General features: G+C 36.2%; 1 protein-coding gene across 5 annotated transcripts in view; it reads left to right on the top strand.

The window, feature by feature from the left end:
• ZBTB44 (zinc finger and BTB domain containing 44) overlaps positions 1-22893 on the top strand; it is a 67434-nt gene that overhangs the window by 21858 nt on the left and 22683 nt on the right. For all 5 annotated transcript variants that reach the window (XM_047691212.1, XM_047691213.1, XM_047691217.1 and 2 more), the window contains one exon: positions 14678-15751. In XM_047691212.1, the coding sequence (XP_047547168.1) occupies positions 14734-15751 (1018 nt within the window). In that variant the 5' untranslated portion in view covers positions 14678-14733. The remainder of the gene's footprint in view (positions 1-14677; positions 15752-22893) is intronic.

Raw genomic sequence — 22893 nt, 5'->3', positions numbered from 1 at the left:
ACTGAGCTATACACTTAAAAATGGCTAAAATAATAAATTTTATGTCTATTTTGCCACAATAAAAAGAAACCTTAATTTACTGCTGTTAATTAAGTAACTTAGATGATGTAGGCATTTTAGGTTATAATGGAGTTCTAGAAAACTTTCTAAATAAACTAATACTGGGCACATTACCAATACAATAAAACTGCTTTTTGATATACAGATGCTACTTGAAATGTAGCAAGCAAATGAGTTTGTATTTAATTTTATTTGATTAATTTTATTTAATTTGAATTAAGATAACTGCATGTGGCTAATGACTACTTCTTAGAAGTATTTTCTCATCCTTTTACTTTCAGCCTACCTATATCATTGTATTTGAAGTGAGTTTCTTATGGATAACATGTAGTTGACTCATTTTTTTTTTTAATATCCACTCTGCCAAATCTGTTTTAATTGGTTTTACTTGGACTGTTTATAGTCGGTGGTAAGTTCTGACCTAACTTTGCCATCTTATCTTTTATTTGTTACCTCTGTTTTTTGTTTCCGTTTTCTTTTTTCTCCCTTCCTGTATATTACTTTTACCTTTTTTGAGAATTCCACTTTGATTTATCCAGTGTTTTGAGGATTTCTTTTTGTGTAGATTATTTTGAATTTGCCCTGGGAATTACATTAAACATGGATAAACATCTACAGTGTACTGATGTCAACATTTTATCAGTCGGAATGAAGTACAGAAAGCATACCTCCTTTTAAAGTCTCTTTACCCTCCCTGTTTATAGCTGTCTTAGGTATTTTCTCTACATACTTGGAGCACCACATCAATCAGTGTTATAATTTTTGATTCATTTATGTCAAACATAACGCAGAAAAGTCAGAGGAGAGGAAAGATTAGTGCCGATATTTTTTTCTGTCATTCTTCCCTTCCATTTCAAGAATTAAATATTCCCATTCTTTTTTAGTAGATCTGCTGGCAACAGAGTCTCCAGTTTTCATTCATGGGCAAGTTTCTTGATTTCCCCTTTATTCCTGAAGGATCTTTTCACTGGATATAAAATTCTTGATTGGCAGTTTCTTTGAATGCTTACAAAGTGTTGTGCCACTTCCATCTGGGATCATGGGTTTCTATGAGAAATCCTCTGTTATTTTAATTGTTTTCCCCTTATAAGTGAAAAGTCATTTCTTTCTTGCTGTTTTAAGATTTTCCTTTTGTCTTTAGCGTCCAGCAGTTTGATTGTGATGTATCTAGGCATGGATCTTTGGATTTATCTTCTTTGGGTTTGTTGAGCTTCTCAAATACTTAGGTTTAGGTTTTTTGCCAAATTTGAGAAGTTTTCAGCCTTTTGTTAGTTTTTCAGCCCTATCCTCTCTCTCCTCTCCTCTCAGGACTCTGAAGATATGAATATTAGATCTTTTCTATAGTTCCTAGGCCCCTGAGTTTCTCTTCATATTTTTAGTCTATTTTCTCTATTATCCATATTGAGTAATTTTTATTTCTTCCTCAAGTTTACTGATTCTTTCCCCTGTCTTCTCCATTCTCCTGTTCATCTCTTTAACTCATCTCTTGAGTTTTTCATTTTAATTCTATTTTGTAATGGGTTTGTTTTTTTTTAAGATTTTATTTATTTATTTGACAGAGATGACAAGTAGGCAGAGAGGCAGGCAGAGAGTGGGGGAGGAAGCAGGCTCCCCGCTGAGCAGAGAGCCGGATGCGGGGCTCGGATGCGGGGCTCGGATGCGGGGCTTGGATGCGGGGCTCGGTCCCAGGACCCTGGGATCATGACCTGAGCCGAAGGCACGGGCTTTAACCCACTGAGCCACCCAGGCGCCCCTATTTTGTAATGGCTTTAAAATTAGTATATTATACAGGCTAGCCACCATAAAATAAATAAAATATTTAAATAAATAAATAAAATGTACATAAATAAAATGTACAGTTCAGTGACTTCAGTATATTCACTAATTTATCACCACAGTTTTAGAATATTTTCATTACTCTCAAAAAACTTGAGCCCTTTAGCTGTCACCCCAAATTTCCCCCAGCCCTTAGCAGCCACTAATCTACTTTCTTTCTATAGATTTGCCTACTAGAGTTCCTGTTCCTTATTGCTACTATATGAAAATACAGTTGACTTTTTTATGATGTTGACCTTATGTCCAGTCACTCATTAGTTCTGGAAGGCTTTTTTTTTTTTTTTTTTTTTTATCCTTAATTCCTTGGGTGTAGATAATCATGTCTGGTAGGAACAGTTTTATTTTTTGGTTATACACACACACACACACATATATGCCCCTTTTGGTTCTTTTTCTTGCCTTTTCTCTGTTCTTAGGGGAAAGTATCTAATCTTTATCTGGTAAGTATGTTACTACCTATAGGTTTTTTTTTGTAATGCTCTCTAACTGGTTAAAGAAGTTCCTTTTTATTCCTAGTTTGTTAAGAGTATCATGAAGGGAAGCTGAGTTTTTTCCAAAACTTTTTTGGCATCAATCAAAATTATCATGTGGCATTTCTTCTTCAGACTCTGAATATGGTGGATTAAATTGACTGATTTTTTTTTTTTTTAATGCTGAACCAGCCTTGTAATCCCAAAATAAACCCCACTTGATTATGGTATTCTTTTCTTTTTATTTTTGCATTGCTAGAATTGATTTGCTAATATTTTGTTAGGGTTTACATCTGTGTTCACAAAGATGTTCTGGGGTTTGTTTGTTTTTACAGACTTTGGCTTTGGTATCAGAGTAATGCTGTCCTTAAAAAATAAGTCTTCTCTCTCTGATTCTCGGGAAGAGATTATACAATTGGCATTACCCCTTTATATGTTTCATAGAATTCTCTAGTGAAACCATCTGGGACTGAAGATTTCTTTAGAATGATTTTAATTGTCAGTTCAATGTCTGTAATAGTTATAAGATTGTTCGGGTTATCTACTTCATCTCGGTTGAATTTTGTGTGTAGTTTATCTCAGGAATTGTTCCATTTTGTTTTTGTTATCGAATTCTGTGTATCGTTGTCCATAGTATTCTCTCTTTTTTTATATATCTGCAGTGTGTTAAAGGAAAAATCCAACCATAAATTTTGAAAAGATCTGGTTGGCTTTATTTAGCAATTCATGAATTAGGAAGCATCTATTATATAGATAGAGTGGAACTCCAAAGAATTGTACCAGTTGAGAGGGTTTTATGGACTAAAATGTGTAGGATACATTCTCAAATAGCATCTGGAACTTTCTGTAGTATAGACCATATGGTAGGTCATAAACCAATAAAAAAAATTCTTTTTAAGATTTATTTGAGAGAGAAAGCACAAGTGGGAGGGGCAGAGGGGAGAGAATCTCAAGCACACTGTGCTGAGCTGAGCGACTAACACAGGGACCCATCTCACAACCCTGAGATCATGACCTGAGCTGAAATCAAGAGTTGGACACTTAACCGACTGTGCCACCCAGGAGCTCCTACCAATAAATTTTAAAAGGTTGAAATAATACAAAGTGTGCTCTGAGAACATACAGGCATGATATTAGACATCAGTAATAGCAGGAAAAAGTTTAGGAAACTCAAAGATATGTGAAAATAAAAGAGTATCCTCCTAAATAACCAGTGGTCACAGAAGAAATCAAACAGGAAATGAGAAAACATTGAGATAAATGAAAATGAAGATACAACATACCAAAACTTATATGCAGCAGTAGCAGTGCTTAGATGGAAAGGTGTAACTATAAATACAGTTGGTTAAGCATTGGACTCTTGGTTTCAGCTCAGGTTGTGATTTCCAGGTCATGGGATCAAGACCCGCATTAGGCTCTGCACTCGGTGTGGAATCTGTTTAAGACCCTCTCTCCCTTTGCCTCTCTCCCCCCATCTCTCTCTAAAATAAATCTTTAAAAAAAGAAAGAAGAGCTCTAATTAATAAACAATGTTCTACCTGAAGACACTGGAAAAAGAGCAAACTCAACCTAAAACCAAGAGAAGAAAGGAAATAACAGAAATTGTAAATGCTATGGGGATGCCTAGGTGGCTCGGTCAGTTAAGCATCTACCTTTGGTTTAGGTCATGATCCTGGAGTCCTGGGATCAAGCCCCACACTGGGCTTCTTGTTCAGTGGGGAGTCTGTTTCCCTTTCTGCCCCTCATACTACTCATGCTCTCTCTTTCTCTTTCTTGGCTCTCTCTGAAATAAGCAAAATCTTTTTAAAAGAATAAATAAAAAATACTATAAACAATGAACCATCAAAATTTGAGAATACAGTTCCATGCACAGTAGCATCAAGAAGAATAAATACTTGGAAATTTAACAAAGAAAGTGTAAAACTTAGCACTACAAAAGAAACTAAAGATGGTCTAAATAAACAGAAAAATACCCCATGTTCATGTATTGGAAGACTCAGTGTTGTAAAGATGACAGTACTCCCCAAACTGATCTACAGATTGAGCACAATCCCTCTCAAAATCCCAGCTGACTTTTTGTAGGGATTGACAGTCTGATTCTAAAATTCATATTTTATAGTTATACAGAACCCAGAATAAGCAAAACAATACTGAAAAAGAACAAACTCAAAGAACTCATCCTTCTTGATTTTAAACTGACTACAAAGCAGCAGTGACCAAGGTATTGTACTGCCATAAGGATAGACATATAGAACAGTGGAATAGAATTGAGAATCCAGATATAAACCCATATAAATGTATTTATAGGTTTTTCATAAAACCCATAATTTTTCAATGAGGGTGCCAAGATCATTCATTGGGGAAGAAGAATATTTTCAATAGATTGTGCTGTGACAGCTAGAGAGCCACATACAAAAGAATGAGGTTAAACTTTACATCATACCATATATAAAAGAAAAATAAAATCAGAGACCTAATTGTAAGCACTAAAACTATAAAACCTGTGGAAGCACTAAAACTATAAAACCTGTGGAAAACCTGGGTGGCTCAGTCAGGTAAGCATCCAACTCTTGATTTCAGCTGGGGTCATGATCTAAGGGTCATGGGATCTAGCCCCCCACTCCAGGCTCCACACTCAAGTATGGAGACTCCTCCAGATTCTCCCTCTCTCTCACCCTCATCCTCTACCCCTCCTCCTGCTTGTATGAACTCTAAGAATAAATAAAATTTAAAAAAAAAAAAAAAAAACCCTGTAGAAGAAAACATATATAGGGATAAATACGATGTTGAGTTTGGCAAAGGATTCTTAAATATGGCAACAAAAGGAAAAAATAGGTTATACTTCATCAAAATTAAAAACTTCTGTGCTTCAAAGGACACTATCAAAAAAATGAAATGACAACCCACAGAATGGAAGAAAATGTTTGTAAACCATATGTCTGATAAGCAACTTGTATGTAGAATATATAAGAACTTCTACAGTTCAGTAAGAAGACAACATACAAGCCAGGTAAAAAATGAACAGAGCATCTGAATAGACATTTCTTCAAGGCTTATACAAATAGCCAGTGAGCACATGAAAAGATGTCTGACATCATTAGTTTTCCAGGAAATGCAAATCAAAACCACAATGAAATACCACTTCACACCCACTAGGATGGCTAGAATCAAAATGTCAGAACACTAAAAAAAAAATCTTCTAGTTGTATACTTTTGAGAGGGTTCTTTATATGGGATGTGAATTATATCTAAAACTTTTATAAAATATATAGTCATTACATATAAATAATTTATTGATATCAAATAGTAAAAGCAAATTTCCAGTTATCTCATAAATTTATTTTTGTGGGGGTACCTGGGCAGCTCAGTCATTAAGCGTCTGCCTTCGGCAAGGCCTGAATTGGGCTCCCTGCTCAGCAGGGAGCCTGCTTCTCCCTCTCCCACTTCCTGTGCTTGTGTTCCTTCTTTCCCTGTGTTTCTGTCAAATAAATAAAATCTCTTTTAAAAAAATTTATTTTTGTGTTAATTTGTTTCAAGTAAGATAACTCCTCTGCAGTATGATTGATTCATAAATTCTTTTAATCTATAAGTTCCCTATTTTAGTTCCTCCTTTATCTCTTTTTTTCCCCTTGCTCTTTATTTAAAAAAAAAAAAGCCTCTTGTCCCTGTAGAGTTTCTCATAGTATAGATTTTGCTGTTTGCATTGCAGTGATGTAACTTAACATGTTCCTGTCACCTGTGTATTTCCTATGAATTGATAGTGTGTTGATAGGATCTAGAATTTCGTTCAGTCTTTTTTGCAATGCCTTATTGTCCTTTTTTCGGTCAAGTTATAAACCATTGGTGATCTAGACATCTTCATTTAGGGATGGGGACTGCAAAATGGTTATCTTCTACTTTGATACTTCATTTATTAGCTAGAACATTTCTATAAAGAAAACTTTCTTCATAGTCTGTTTGATTACCAAAAAATACCATTTATATTGGAAAGCCAGGATAAATGCCTTATTCTTAACTGTTTTTAAAACCAGCTTTCAAGATAATTGTTTCAATAGCATCTCTCAAAGGTGACAAATTAGCTTGTTGTTGCTTACAGGGTCAGATGAGCCCATGAATTTAAACATATTTCAAGTATTTCAATTTATTTTTGGCCATTGGGAACCTCCTTAAATTGACTTGAGTTTTGAAGTTTTGACACATTCCTAATAATTTTTGATAGCTTCTTTGCTATCTGGTAAGATGTTCCAGGTGGACATTTTCTATCCCAGAAATGCAATCAGCCATTTTTGTAAGGAGCCGTAATTCCTTTTAGTGGGAAATGGAATTTAGAAGGCAGTCTGGGTGTTAGGGATATTCGTTGCTGTAGATTAATTACATTATGAGTTCCTGCTAATACTTTTGATTCAAATTTAAGAGTATAAATTCAAATTGTAACTTTCTTTACCTTTAATCCCCGATAACGAATATATATAGACACTTTACACATATATGTGTGTACCACATAGAAATTTTATGAAGTATATCTATTCACATACTTCACAGCCTTTTTTTTTTATATATATATATCATGCTAGATACTGGATAGGATCAAAAGATAAATTAGGGGCACGTGGGTGGTTTAGTCAGTTGAGCATCTGCCTTCAGCTCAGGTCATGATCCTGGGGCCCTGGGATCGAGCCCCACGTTGGACTTCTCTGCTCAGCAGGGGCCTGCTTCTCCCTCTTCTCCCCTCTCGCTATCTCTGTCTCTCTCTCTCAAATAAATAAATAAAATCTTTAAAAAAAGAATCTTTTTGCTCTGTCTGCCCTGAGCTTCTCACAGCTTGCCTTCACATCTTTCCCTGTACATTCTTTGGATGTCTTTAGTTCTAACAAAATCAACAGAATGAGACTTATCAGTGACTTATGTAAGATCCAGTATTTAAATCCATGCAGATCTCTTCCTGAACTCCACATCAAAATGGGCAATTTCATATACAAGTTGATACAAATATTCCTCTTTAAAGTTTTTCTAATTTAGTATGCCTAAAACCAAAATATTCTTTCTCTTCATCATCAGCCCCTACCAAAACCCTTCTTTCTCGTTCATTCTCTTATTTGTGAAAACACCATCCACTCAGTCACCCAGATTAGAAACTTAAGAGTCCTGTTCTTCTCTCCTAGCTACTCCCCGACCCCATCCCTGGTAGATCATACCTAGGTGGTTTTACCTCCTAAATATTTCTTAGATGTATTTCCTCTATCCTCAGTGCCACTTAGTTTGCTTTTATCATATACTTATACTGTTGTAATAGTCACCCTCAAATCTACCCTCTATATTGCCTTCGGAATAACCTTTTTAAAATATAGATATGACTGTACTGCTCCCCAATGGCTACTTATCCCTATTGAATAAGATTTCATTAGGTCCCAGTTAAAAAAAAATCTCATTAGGTCCTTAGCATAGCATAAACGTAAGTGGCCTTGAGCAAAGTAATATCCCAAGTATCAATTTCCTCTGTAAAATCAGATTATTATCATCTTAACTCATGTGTGATAACATATCGAAAGCTCCTTCTATTAGCATCTGCTACATGGTAGACAGCTAGTACAGGCAACTTCATATATTTCTACCTAGATATTCCTCTTAGAGGCATCTTAAAAGCAGTATGTCCCTTTCCTTAGCTGCCTTTTCTGTCTTTGATTGGTTTAAATTAGGATATAGAGTAGAAATGAAATTCTCAGTTCATTCTTCCCATAATTAAAATCTTATTATATCACTGGGAAAGTTAGTGTCCAGTTATAAATGTGACTGGTTGTTTAAACATGCAAATTCTTTTTAAATATCAAGTTTACCTTCAAATTAGCAGTCCTCATCACTATTTAATCATGTGAGGCAGCCATCTTTGCATGCTAAGAGCTCTACTCCATTTTAACCTCAAATCCTCTGATAATTATTATCAGCTAATCTCTATACCAAAATATATATATTCAATATGTATTCTGTGTCATATAAGAAATAGAGTAGACATGAAATTTGATCTTCATTTCACTTTTTACTCTCACTTTTTCTAGGGTAATAGTAGCTAACATTTATTGAATGCTTACTTAATGCCTGGAACTGTGCTAATTTAATCTTCCTGAGTATCTTGAAAGTGTGATTTCCATTATGCCTATTTTACATATGAGCAAACAAGCATATAGAGGTGAAGTAACTTGACTGAGATTTGATGCCTCACTTATAAGTGGAAGAGTCAGTTTTTAAAACTCGATTGTCTAACTTAAACCATTTTCTTAAATAACTAGGCTATATACCTTATTTATCAAAAATTTTTCAGCCCAACTGCAAAACAACATGGGATTTAGCAATTACTATTTTCATAACCATGTATGCTATTTCATCAGTGATTTAGAATAAAGGGAGGGGGTGGGGGGGAAGGAGACGATTTCTGAATTACTAGTTCAAATTGCAGACTATTACACAAATACATTTATTACTTTTAAATACTGCATGAATTCTACATTAGTAATTGGAATGCAGTAATATTTATCTTTATTCAAGAATTTTGACTGAGCTCCAAATTAAATCTGTAACTATACACACACACATATTAATCTACACAGGTGGGGAAAATGAAATGTTTAATAGAATTATGTAATTGATAAAAATTTCAGGTTATACTTTCTAAGTATAACCTGACTTCTAAACTATATTCATATTATGTATGGCTTTTTCAAATAGAGTAATTTCATCCTAAGTTTTGCCACAATGTAAAATATTGCAGTATCTCCAAAATATATTAGTCCATGTAATTTTTTATCATGGAGTATATCATGAGACTAAGTTTCCACAGACATGTATTAGGAAATGCATATAATACATGGTATACAAGACCTTTCTCAGTCTAATCTTCACCTTCCTCTCATCCCATACCTTCAGCTATATCAGGCTTTGTAGCTTAGATTTGTAACTATTACATGAAAGAAGCAGAATTTATGGAAGGTTCTTATAATCCATTTTATTTTTTTCTTCCATTATCCATTTAAATGTATACTATGGTGTTAGTTCTTCCTCCAACTCCTTCAAAGTCAAGTCTTAGTAACTTTTCAGGTTACTTTCAGAAAATGAAAGCATTATTTTCAAGAACTAATAAACTTGGGGTGCCTAGGTGGCTCAGTCATTAGGCATCTGCCTTCGGCTCAGGTCATGATCCTAGGGTCCTGGAATCGAGCCCTGCGTGGGGCTCCCTGCTTTGTGGGAAGCCTGCTTCTCCCTCTCCTCCCCTCCCCCTTGTGTTTCCTCTCTTTCTCTCTGTCAAATAAATAAAATAAAATACTTTTTTAAAAAACTAATAAACAATTCAGGTTAAAGGTTTCCTTCCTTTCCTCCTTCAGTCGTACTGCAGACGAAATGTGAAAATGACGTTTATTTGGCTTCCTTTTTTTTGTTGTTTTGTTTTGTTTTGTTTTTCTACCCTTTGGCCTTTTATTCCTCTTGGTTTGCTAACTATGGCTTCTGGCCCTTCCAGGATTGAGAGAGGCAAAAGTTGAGTAAGAGGACAAGGTCTTTGATACTAGTAAAAGCAATATCAGCTTTATATAGCATTTATTTTGTACTAAGTACAGTACATATATTATTAGGCCAATTAATCCTCACAAGTCTCTGAGTTAGGTTCTGCTATCCCTCTCTTACTGTTGAGGGAAGTAAGGCACAGTTTAATGACTTGCCTAAGGTCATACAGCTTAATAAACTTAGAAGGCAGTACAAGGATGCAGACCCAGCACTCTAGCTCCAGAGCCCCATCTCAATCACTCTACTCTATTGCTTTTATATTCTGTTGGGAAGTGGTAAGCATACTTCATAGTCTTTGCCAGAGTTTAAATCAGACTTGAACCCTTTCGATTTTTTCCAAGTGTGACGTACATTTTCCATAGACCTAAGACAGAGAGCAAACATGTCTCAACTCTTTCCCTTGCAGAAGAGTAGGAGGGAGTGGGATGGGGTTTGGAACTCAAAGCACACTGATTTCTGTTGCAAAAATCCTTTTGTAATATTTAACTCTTTGAACATTGAAGGTGGGTATAACTCAAGGTTGAAAAACAGTTTTCTGGGGCGCCTGGGCAGCTCAGTCGGTTAAGCTTCTGCCCTCAGCTCAGGTCATGATATACAGGGTCCTGGGATGGAGCCCTGTGTCAGGCTCCCTGCTTAGCAGGGGGCCTGCTTCTCCCTCTCCCGCCTGCTTGCTCTCTCTGTGTCAAATAAATGTATAAAATCTTTTAAAAAAAAAAAAAAAAGAAAAGAAAAAGAATTTTCCACTACCTTATTGCATAGGTGGCCTTGCATCTCACTTTTGGCCAGCAGTATCTGTTTGAGTACTCCACCCAAGCCAAGATTGAAATGGTTTCATTTTAAGACCCTGTTGTACATGTTCTCCAAATGCTCTTTAATTCCTTGCCTTCACACCTTTGTTCCTGCAGATGGTCCCCAGATTAAGATTGTATCACTTGCTCTGAAGACATGTGGTTTCCTCCCTGAACCACATGATCCCAATCAAACCAAGCACTCTTAATGGCCAGGCTTTTAAAGAAGCCAGTTTACTGTGGTGTAGCAAAACTTCATAACTTAAAAACTTAAAGTCCTTCCATTTTCTTCCTTTTCATGTCATTCTTATGAGAAAAATCAGCAATGTTAAAACAGTGGTTTGCTTAGACCAATTTTATTTTATTTATTTTTTTTTTTTTAAGATTTTATTTATTTGACAGACAGAGATCACAGTAGGCAGAGAGGCAGGCAGAGAGAGAGGAAGGGAAGCAGGCTCCCTGCTGAGCAGAGAGCCTGATACGGGGCTCCATCCCAGGACCCTGGGATAGAGCCCGATGCGGGGCTCCATCCCAGGACCCTGGGATCACGACCTGAGCCGAAGGCAGCGGCTCTAACCCACTGAGCCACCCAGGCACCCCTAGACCAATTTTAGCTGTCTAGTGTATTGTGGTTACTTGTCTTTGGGAAGAGTATATGAAGTATATTTGAACTCATCTCTGATAACAATCCAGGTAATGATTTCAGTGGCCTTACCTGGCTGTCTCGGCACAGGGCTTTATGCCTTTTATCCTTTCTGTTGTGTTATCCCAGGTTGATAATTTTGTCTTCCCATTTTAGAATATTCAATGACGTTATATTTATTCAGCTAGAAATCTTTAGGTTTTTTTTTCTTTTTTCCCCTTTTACATACACATTTATCTGCATAGTACATTCAAAGGGATATTTATCAAATGGATTGTTTGATGTTTAAACTGAAACTGCCCTCTGCATGCTTTTTTTTTTTTAGAGATTTTATTTAATTATTGGGGCAGCAGGGAAGAACAGAGGGAGAGGGAGAAGCAGATTCCCCACTGAGCAGGGAGCCTGACACAGGTCTTGATCCCAGGTCCCCAGGATCATGACCTGAGGCAAAGGCAGGCTCCCCTTTACTTAAAAAAAAAAAAAAAAAATTAATTCCAGTATAGTTAGCAATGTTATATTAGTTGCAGGTGCATGTTCACATTTAGAATGTCATACAGTGTAGCACATTAACAATTTGTTGCACAGGGAAGGCCCATCAGGATGTTGAACACTCACTGAGATCATGTGTGAACCCATGATAACCTGGAACTCCTTTCTGCCTTATCAGCTGGCAGAATTCTACTTTCGTTAGGCCTCATCCTCTGTGATGCGTCTTCTCCCTTGTACATTCAAAATTAAGTATTTCATTCATTGCTTTCACATAGCACTGCTGCACACCTTTTGTAGTCTTGGTTAGGAACATGCCTTTTTATAAGGACTGTAAGCTCAGGGAGGTCAAGGACAGTGTTTTATTTGTACTTAATGTTCCTCCCTTCACATAATAGAGTACCTCACATTTGGCAAATCTGCTATTGAGCAAAATCAGTTATAATTTGACTGTTAGAATACCTGACTCAGTCCTATTAATATTTCTGCCCAAAACAAGGGAGGTAAAAATAGTAAAGTTATGCTCAGTTATAATCCTACCATACCTAACCATACTTGCATGCAGTTCTGGGAACCAGTATTAAAGGAACATTGAAAAGTGGAGATGGTTCAGAACAAGGATGTTAATCAGATTTTAAGGAGCTCTTAAAGGGATTAGGGATGTTTAGTTTAAAGAAGAGAAACCATAGGAAAGAGTGTCATGTGATTGCCATCTTCAATTTTTTAAGACTTTTTTGAGGGAAAAGAAAAAATAGACCTAGTTCATATGACTTTAGAGTTTGAACCAAGAGGACCTGAAACCCTAGTTGTGTAGCAGTATGCTAGGGTTTTTTTAAAGAAAAAAATTTGCTTAATATGCAAAAAAAGAGAGAATAAATACCCACACTCCTACCAGTGATTCCCTTGAATATGATGAAAGCTGTTGTACATAGATGCAGACATTATTCTGTACAGTTTCAGAAGGATTATGGCTCCCTTGGGAATTCATGAATCTCAGGTTAAGACTACATGTTCTCTTGCTCCATGTGTGTGATGTGGATACAAACACTCTAATCACATTTTTCACCAAATATATAGTAATATCTACTACTGTTGAGTGTCCACTATATGTCAGTAATTAGGCATTCATTTAATATTCAGAACCAAACATTTTTCCAAGTCTATTAAAGACTCATCTTTAGCATCTTTTAAAATTGATAGCTGTATTTTTGAAGTATTTGAAATCTTTTTTATCTAGAGATAATTTCCAGAGTGACTTTGTTTTACACTTATTTCAGTACTAACAATAAAAAAAGTTATAACAGATAAAATAATTAATGTACAGGGGCGCCTGAGTGGCTCAGTGGGTTAAAGCCTCTGCCTTCGGCTCAGGTCATGATCCCAGGGTCCTGGGATCGAGCCCTGCATCGGGCTCTCTACTCAGCGGGGAGCCTGCTTCCTCCTCTCTCTCTGCTTGCCTCTCTGCCTACCTGTGATCTCTGTCTGTCAGATAAATAAAATCTTTAAAAATAATAATAATAATAATTAATGTACATAGTTATATTTTTTTTACACTGGAGAAGTCTGTGATCTAAGAGTCAAAAGACCCAGATTATAGCTTTGGTTGTCATTTGTTAGTCATGTAACTTTTCTGAGCATTAACTTTCTTAAATCTTTATTAAAAGGTCTCCCTGATTTCACATAAGCCTCCCTGACTTCACATAGAGGGTATAAAGAGAAGTTAGGGAGAAAGTACTAAAAAACTGAAGCATTATTAGATGTGCTATATTAAAACTATTTGAGAATGTCAGTTTTTTATATTTTTAGTAAATGTGAAATTGATAAGGGCAAACTAACTTCTTTCTTAAGGGGAAAATCAATCAGCTGATGGATTTCTAACCACTTTTTTATAAATTTATTTCCAGAAAGTTTGTTTCATTGTATTAAGAACATAAACAAAATAACTGGTTTCATTTGTTGAGCATTTACAAAGTGCCAAGTACTGTGCTAAACATTACTTACGCATTGTTTCATTTATAGGTAACAGGTTGTTACAGGTAACAATCATGGAGGAATTGTTGAGGAAAGAATCCAGGCCCATCACATTCTAAATCTTGAAGTCTTAATATCCCTTATATTTAATCACTTTATATCCTAAAAGAGGCAATATATAGCATTAAAGTTGTTAAGAGGGCATTCCAGGCTTTTCGGGGTGAATGTGATCTCTCGCCTGAGGAGCCCCAACTCCTAAGCAGGGATAGAAAGGGCAAAGGACACGGAGTCCCAGGTCCACAGCTGTGGAGTCAGGGATCCAAGTCCGGGCCAGTTCTTCATTATCCACAAAGCCATCAACACAGAAATAAAGTTCTATTTCTCGCCTGGAAAAAAAAAAAAAAAAAAAAAGTTGTTAAGAGGGGAGCTGTGGAGCAGCCTGTCTGGATTTGAACCTTGGGTCTGCCACTCAGTAACTTCTGACTTTAGCAAATTAGTTAACCCTTTTCTGTTAATCAGGAATAATAATGTCCTCATTGATAGGACAGTCAACTAAATTATCAAATGTGAAGTTAGAACAGTGTTTGGCACATAGAGAACACTCTAAATTATAAATATATAATTGTCTTATATACAAACTATTATTATTTAAAACTATCCAGCTCATTAAAACATTAGCTCACAGACTCCACTGGTAAGAGTTTGAGGGAATGGTTAGGAGAGTGTATTTAATGTATTCCCTTCCTTGAACTTTCTCACTACCATCCTTCAGCTTTGTTTATTTAGCACAGTGGCCACATGAAAATAATGTAAATCACCTTCTATTTCAACCACTATACCACCAATTAATGCTTATTTTATGTATTTTTTAGGACATTTCTGATTCATTTGCATCCTTGAAGAGCATCTGTAGAAGAGGAAGGAAAAGATGGGTGTGAAAACATTTACTCATAGCTCCTCTTCCCACAGCCAGGAAATGCTTGGAAAGCTAAATATGCTGCGAAATGATGGACATTTTTGTGATATCACTATTCGTGTCCAGGACAAAATCTTCCGGGCACATAAGGTGGTACTAGCAGCTTGCAGTGATTTCTTTCGCACCAAACTTGTAGGCCAAGCAGAGGATGAGAACAAGAATGTGTTGGATTTGCATCATGTTACAGTGACTGGCTTTATACCCCTTTTAGAATATGCTTACACAGCCACTCTGTCAATTAACACAGAAAATATCATTGATGTTCTAGCTGCAGCCAGCTATATGCAAATGTTTAGTGTTGCTAGCACCTGCTCAGAGTTCATGAAGTCAAGCATTTTATGGAATACACCCAACAGCCAACCAGAAAAGGGTCTAGATGCTGGACAAGAAAACAACTCTAACTGCAATTTTACTTCTCGAGACGGAAGTATTTCACCGGTGTCTTCAGAGTGCAGTGTGGTAGAAAGAACCATTCCTGTCTGCCGAGAGTCCCGGAGAAAGCGCAAAAGCTACATTGTTATGTCTCCTGAAAGTCCTGTAAAGTGTAGCACACAAACAAGTTCTCCCCAGGTATTGAATTCTTCAGCTTCCTACTCAGAAAATAGAAATCAACCAGTTGACTCTTCTTTAGCTTTTCCCTGGACTTTTCCTTTCGGAATTGATCGAAGGATTCAGCCTGATAAGGTTAAGCAGGCAGAAAATACCAGGACTTTAGAATTACCTGGCCCATCTGAAACGGGGCGAAGAATGACTGATTACGTGACTTGTGAGAGCACAAAAACTACCTTGCCTTTGGGTAGTGAAGAAGATGTCCGGGTCAAAGTAGAAAGGTTAAGTGATGAGGAGGTCCATGAAGAAGTGTCTCAGCCTGTCAGTGCATCTCAGAGTTCACTGAGTGATCAACAGACAGTGCCAGGAAGTGAACAAGTCCAAGAAGACCTTCTGATTAGTCCACAGTCTTCCTCTATAGGTATAATGTCTTCTGTGTTTTTCATGATATTATAAAGTCAACTTGAGCATTTTTTTTTTCAATTTGAGCATTTTTAAGTTACCTTTTAAGATACAAGTTTTGTGCTGGATCCTGTAGGAATCATGAAAAAGAATAAAACAATGGTAACTGGATTTTTTTAGATACTTATTAGTGCTATTTTTTACAAGCTATGCACTGAGAAAGAAAATAGCTGAACAATTTCTGACAGGTCAAAGACAGATTGTGTTATATATGAATTGTGAATTATTTTCAATGCAGAATATACCAGTTTTTAAAAATCCAGTTAGTGTTTTATTCTTTGTCAAAATATTTGCTGAAAACTTACCCTGTGCCAAACATTGGGGATATATGATGAAAAAGACAGCATCCCTGAATCTCAGGGTTTAACAGTCTAATTGAGGAAGCAGAGGTGTGAATCAGTGATTAGTACTAGGCTAGACATATGAACAAAGTGTTAAGGGTCACAAAGGACAGAGCAAGTTAGCACTATATATTTGAACTTGATTTTTGTCAGTAAATATGAGTTTGTACACGAGAGGAAATGACTTTTCTTTGAAAATGAATGAGAGCCCAGAGATGTGGAAAACCATTGCATGTTTGGGAAGCGGCAAATTCAGTTTAAAATGATGTGAATTAACCCTTGAAGCCTGCAAGTATTGGAAATAATGAGAGATAAGACAAAATGAGCAGTTGAGAGCATATCACGAACAATCTTAAACACTGGTTTCAGTTAGTATTACATTTAACTACATCTAACAGATCCCATCGAAGTGGCTTAGACAAAACGGGGCTTTATTTTTATCACATAAAATGTTCAGAAGTATGAAGTCCAGGACTGGTATGGTGGCTTTACAGTGTAATCAGTGTGGCCTAGGTGCCTTCTATATTTATAATCAACCATCCTTAGTTTGTCAGCTTCATTCATATGCTAATTGCTTCATAGTTAAGAAATGCTTGCTTCATCTTTAGCTTCATATTATAGAAAGGGGCAGTGCTTATATCAAGAAAGCACAAACATTCCCAGAAATCCTTTAAAAAACTGCCAGATTATGTCATGTGATCTTTCCTAGCTGTAAGGGAATCTGAGAAGTTATGTCTATTAGTAGGATACAGAACTGCTTCAAAATTGGAGGAGAACGGATACTATGTGCAACTAGCAGTGTTTGCCACAGCTAGGCCACATAAGCTTGAATGTTATCCTTGTGGTAATAAAGAGTCTACCTTAAAGGGAATAAAAATAAGACACTTAAAGATATTTAGGAAAATTAATTTGGTAATAGTTTGCAGGGGAGTTCTTCTGGGCAGAGACCGTCTCAGAAACTAGTTACAGTAGAGTTGCTTTTATATGAATGAAGATGCTTAGAGTAAAAACTCTAAGGCATAAAAGTTTAAGGCATAAGAGGCTTTATAAAGGAAGAATCATTACTACCTGATGATATTGAATATGTGGATGGAGGGAATGGAAGGGGTTAGAGAACTTTAGATGACTAGAAAAATTGGGATAACATTTTATTATATTCACTGATTCGAAGTCATAATTTTTCATAGGAGCTATATCTTACAGTTAATCTTTTACAGTTATTTTTTCTTAATGGTAAAAAAATAATGGTAATTATATAATGGATAGGAGTCTATTAAATTCAGTTACTGTAATATGAAAATCAGTGGAAGAAGATGGGAACCTAGTTTTAAGAGTAAGTCAGCAAGGTCAATTCTGTGTGAATTATGCTTTGGTGTAACCACGTAAAGTCATGCTACAAAGCAATTGAAAAAGCAAGATTGGTGAAATCAAGACTGAAGATTACCAGTTCAGGACTTTTCTTTAGTATGGTAACTTTTTTTCTGTATTCTGACAGATTGAACCTCAATAGGAAAATATATATATAAGCTGAAACCAAAGGACTAATCCTTGAGAAATACCTATATTCAGGGAGAGAAGAACAGCCAATAAAGATTAAGAAGGAGGATTTCTCTATTAGATTGGAGAACCAGGAATGCCATATTTACTTTGTTGATTTCTTGAATTTTGACCCACTTTGTGTTGTCACTACAAAGTGTACTTTCAGACTGGATGATACAAAACAATAGTTTATTCTCTCATTTTTCAGAAGGCCAGAAGTCTGAAATCAAGGTGTTTGGCAGGGCCATGCTCCCTTAGGTTTTAGAAGACGGTTCTTTTCTTGCCTCTTCCTAGCTTCTGGCAGTTACTAATACTCCTTGCTGTTCCTCACCTTGTAGTTGCATCCCTCTGATTTCTACCTCCATCTTCAAGTGGCCTTCCTGTGTTTCTGTCTACAAATCTCCCTTATCTTATAAGGACACTGGTCTTTGGATCAGGGCCTGCCCTACTCGGGATGACCTCATCTAACTTGATTACATCTGCAAAGACCATATTTCCAAATAGGGTCACATTCCTACATACCAGGGGTTAGGACTTGAATATAGCTTTTTGGGAGACATAGTTCTATCCACAGCGCCAACTAAAGATCATATACCTGAATTTGGGTCAAGGTGGTTTTTTTTTTTTTCTTTTTTCTTTTTTTAAATTTTTTTTTAATAAAGATTTTATTTATTATTTATTTGACAGAAAGAGATCACAAGTAGACAGAGAGGCAGGCAGAGAGAGAGAGGGAAGCAGGCTCCCTGTCGAGCAGAGAGCCCGATGCGGGACTCGATCCCAGGACCCCGAGATCATGACCTGAGCCGAAGGCAGTGGCCCAACCCACTGAGCCACCCAGGCACCCCTCTTTTTTTAAATTTTAATTCCAGTATAATTAACACAGTGTTATTTTAGTTACAGGTGTACGATATAATGATGCAACATTCTGCACATTACTCAGTGCTCATCATGATAAGTGTGCTCTTATCCCCCTCACCCATTTCAGTCACCTCCCCTGTGGGGAGGTTCTCAATATTTGAGTTCTCAGTTCTCTGTATTTGAGTCTGTTTTTTGGTTTTGCCTTGTTTTTCTTTGTTTATTTGTTTTGTTTTTTAAATGCCACTTATGAGTGAAATCACATGGTATTTGTCTTTCTCCGACTGACTTACTTCACTTAGCATTATACCTTCTGGATCCATCCATGTTATTGCAGAGGCAGGATTTCATTCTGTTTTATGGCTGAGAAGTATTCCTGTGTGTGTGTATGTGTGTGTACACACTGCATCTTTAACCACTCATCTATTGATGGACATGGGTCAGGATACTTTCGAAGAATTTCAGTGACCACACATTCAATAAAGTAATGTTAGCTATTTGTTCATATGACCAAGTTTTTTTGTTAAATTACTAGTCTTTACTCCTCAAACACCTTCTAAATAATGAACTATTTAGTGGATATTATTATTTTAATCATTTTATCTGAGAACTTAGAAACCAAATATTAATCTAACTCAATATCTTGCTAACTAGGTATGTGAAATAGTCTGATTTTAACCACTCAGGTGTATTTAATCAGCTGAGATTTGCCTTTCTGTCTTAATAACATGACTAAATAGAGAAGTTAAACTTAAATAGAATAAACCTACCAGTTATATAACTATGATTTACTTCCAATATATACTGTCAGATGTAGATTCTGTTATAAAGCTGACATGTGAATAACTATGATAGGAATATCACAGAATCAGATAATCCAAAGGAGTTGTTTTCCTTGCCTTCATAGTAAATGTACTAATCACTCTCAATTAATCTATCTTAACTCCAAATCTATACAACAAAACAAAGCTTTACAGTACAAAATTCCTAGAGTATAGTAGGCACTCAAAAAATGTGGGCAGGAGAAAAGAAAAATATGTATGTTAACTTTTTTTCTGTATTCTATCTATAAGAATACTCATAAGAGTACTTAATTTTACTACTGATTTATTAAAGAAGATAGCTAAAAGGTAGTTTGTCTTTCCTAGGGACTGAGAATATAATATTTAACACATTATTTAAAAAAAATTTTTTATTTGAGTTGAGAGAAAGAGAGCTTGAGCAGGAAGGAGGGGCAGAGGCAGAGGGAGAAGCAGACTCCCCACTGATCTGGGAGCCTGATTTGGGGCTCCATCCCAGGACCCTGAGATCATGACCTCAGTTGAAGGGAGACACTTAACTGACTGAGCTACCCAGGCGCCCATTATTACAAAATTCTAAAATAATAATTTGATAATCCATGAAGTTAACTTAGATAGGATTTTGCCAGTTCTTTTAAGTTCCTTTTATTGCCATTTGGCCCAACAGGGGGGTTGTAAAATCTGACAACCCCAGTTTAGGGCAAATAGAAGCAATAAATACAGCAAATTTAAAAGAGAAAAATAGTATGCTAGTTTTCGGTTGGGTCTTCGTACTCAAAAAGATGGTCATCAATATCTGATACAGTTTTTAAAAAATGTAAGTGAGATGGCTTTATTATTTGTCTTGAAGTATTCAATTATCTTTAGGCACTTCACAAAGACAAAATAAATAGCTCTAGATAATCCACAGTTTCCTATGTTAAAGGAATTCAGTTTTTTCTAAACTATAAAATCTGCCATCAAAAGTAAAGCAGTTGTTATAGGGGTCAGTTATATTAAGAGATAATTTGACAGTTTTCTCAGCAGTAGTGAATAGATGATTGGCAACTAGAATAATGGTAGGATTACAACATTGATCATATGGGAAAGTAGTATAATGATTAAAAGTTCAGGGGTTGGAGTCAGATCTAGAATCTGCTACCAGTTTCTGCCACGTAATAGGTGTATAACTTTGAGGAAATCATTTAACCTCAATGAGTTCCTATAACTATAAAGTAAGGATACTAATACCTATCTATAAAGTATGTTAGTGCCCTCCAGCAAAAGACCACCAGGAACATAGTTGTACAGTTGGGGGTAGTAGTTTTAATGTCTGAAAATCCCTAACAGGTTACTGCAAATACACAGGGTAAGTTAGTGTGCAGCAAGCACCTGTAAACCCTGTGATCACTTTTAGAAGTAGTATCCTCATGGTTGGTGTTTGGCGAATATAAGTATCATTCAAAAACCAACAGGAGTGTGTCGGTTTTATGTCCCTTAAAATGGACAGATTCCTTGAGGAAACTGTTAATCAGTTAAAACAGTTTCTGCAGAGGCTGAAGTGTCTCTGAAGAGAGTAAGCTCTGACTGTCATATTCAGGATATCCTGTATTAATGTCTTTCTGATTGAACAGGCCTTGATGATAGGATTGTAATGACTTATGCAGAAGCATTTTCATGATGTCAGATCAGGGAACATTTTTTTCTCAAGGTTCAGAGCTGAAATAAAATATGATGCAAGGGGCCATTAAAAGGGAAGCTACCTTCTGACATGTTTAAAGGAACAGTTATTAATTTTTTGTCAGCCATATCAGATAGAGGATAATAGATTCATTGATCTGTTACATTCAAAATAGTCTTTATAGTCTGGAGAAAACCTAGAAGAGTATTGTTTTTCCTTAAGTGACAAAAGGAGATCTTAGGGAGTTGAAAACATGGGATATAGATGAGAGATCACATTATTTGTTAAACAAGATTAGTAGTGATAGTAGATAAGTAATAAAGGGATGGAAAAGATTACTGAAGAATCAAAATTAATATGAATTTGTTATCTTGGGAGGGAGTTATCTACTTTTAAAGTCAGTATCTTCTGAAGAATCCCTCAAAAAATGTGTTGTATGTATTTTGAGTTGGGAAACATGAATCTACTGAATAGCACCTTGAAATTTTACTGCTAAATCAGTTGTTAATAATACCTGATCAGGGGCACCTGGGTGGCTCAGTGGGTTAAAGCCTCTGCCTTCGGCTCAGGTCATGGTCTCAGGGTCCTGAGCTCAAGCCCAACATTGGGCTGTCTGCTCAGCGGGGAGCCTGCCCCCCCCATCTCTGCCTGCCTCTCCGCCTGCTTGTGATCTGTCTCAAATAAAATCTTTAAAAAAAAAAACTGATCAATTCCTTTCTAGATGATAATCAATAACAAGTTTTCTCTGGTGTCATCTTTTCCAGAAGAACAAAAGTCCAGATTTTAAATCATTCAGAAGCTTTGGTGAATGTTTTCAAAATGCAGCTTGTATCTGTTTGTGATAAAGCTGCAAATCTCTTGTATTCAGTCACATCATCTGGTAAAAAGTTAGAACCTAAGATTTAAACTAAAATTCCCACTTGTAAAAGGCGGCTTATCATCTCATTAAGGAGTTAACTTATGAGTCCTAAAGAGCATTTATCTTGTTGCCATCAAGACTCTTGGCAGTACTTGGGGCTGTGGAAGTTTGAGGGTTTTTACGTGTTTTGATGACTATTGTTTTAGAATTCCATATGTTGGGGTGTCTGGATGGCTCAGTCAGTGAAGCATCAGCCTTCCACTAGGGTCATGATCCCAGGATCCTATGATCGGACCCTGCGTCAGGCTCCTTGCTTAGGGGGTAGCCTTCTTCTCCCTCTCTGCCTGCCTGACGCTCCCCCTGCTTGTGCACTCTCTCTCACTCTCTGTCAAATAAATAAATTAAATCTTTTTAAAAAGGTGGGAGGGGATTCTTTTGTTCTCTTTGGTTTGTTTTTTCAAATATAAAAATCATAATAAATGTGGTATTCTATTTTCTATTTTTTTAATATCCCATTTGTAGTTTTTGGTCCCTTTTTTTGATCTCTTGAGTCTCTCCTAATTTAGACAAGTGATTTTTTTAATTATTATTATTATTATCATTATTATTCAGGTATAATTGACATACAGCATTATATAATGATTTGATAGTCGCATGTATTACAAAGTGATGACAGCAGTAGGTTTAGTTAACATCTGTTACCATACATAGATTTTTTTTTTCTCCTGACGAGAACTTTGAAGATGTACTTGCTTAGCAATGTTCCGATATGCAGCACGATATTAACTATAGTCACCATACTGTATATTCCATCCCCATGATTTAATTATTTCATACTGGAAGTTTGTACCTTTTGACCGGCTTTACCTGTTTTTCCCATCCTTCCAACCCCCTACTTCTGGCAACCATCCTTCTGCTGTCCTGCTCTCTGTTATCTTTGAGCATGGTTTATTTAGATTCCGGGTAAAAGTGAGATCATACAGTATTTGTCTTTCTCTGATTTCACATAGCATAATGCCCTTAAGTCCATCCGTGTTGTTGGCAAAT

The sequence above is a fragment of the Lutra lutra genome, chromosome 10, assembly GCF_902655055.1.
Source record: "Lutra lutra chromosome 10, mLutLut1.2, whole genome shotgun sequence".
Lineage (NCBI taxonomy): Eukaryota > Metazoa > Chordata > Mammalia > Carnivora > Mustelidae > Lutra > Lutra lutra.
Note: the sequence above shows the minus strand (reverse complement) of the source record. Positions and strands in the feature narration are given on the sequence as shown.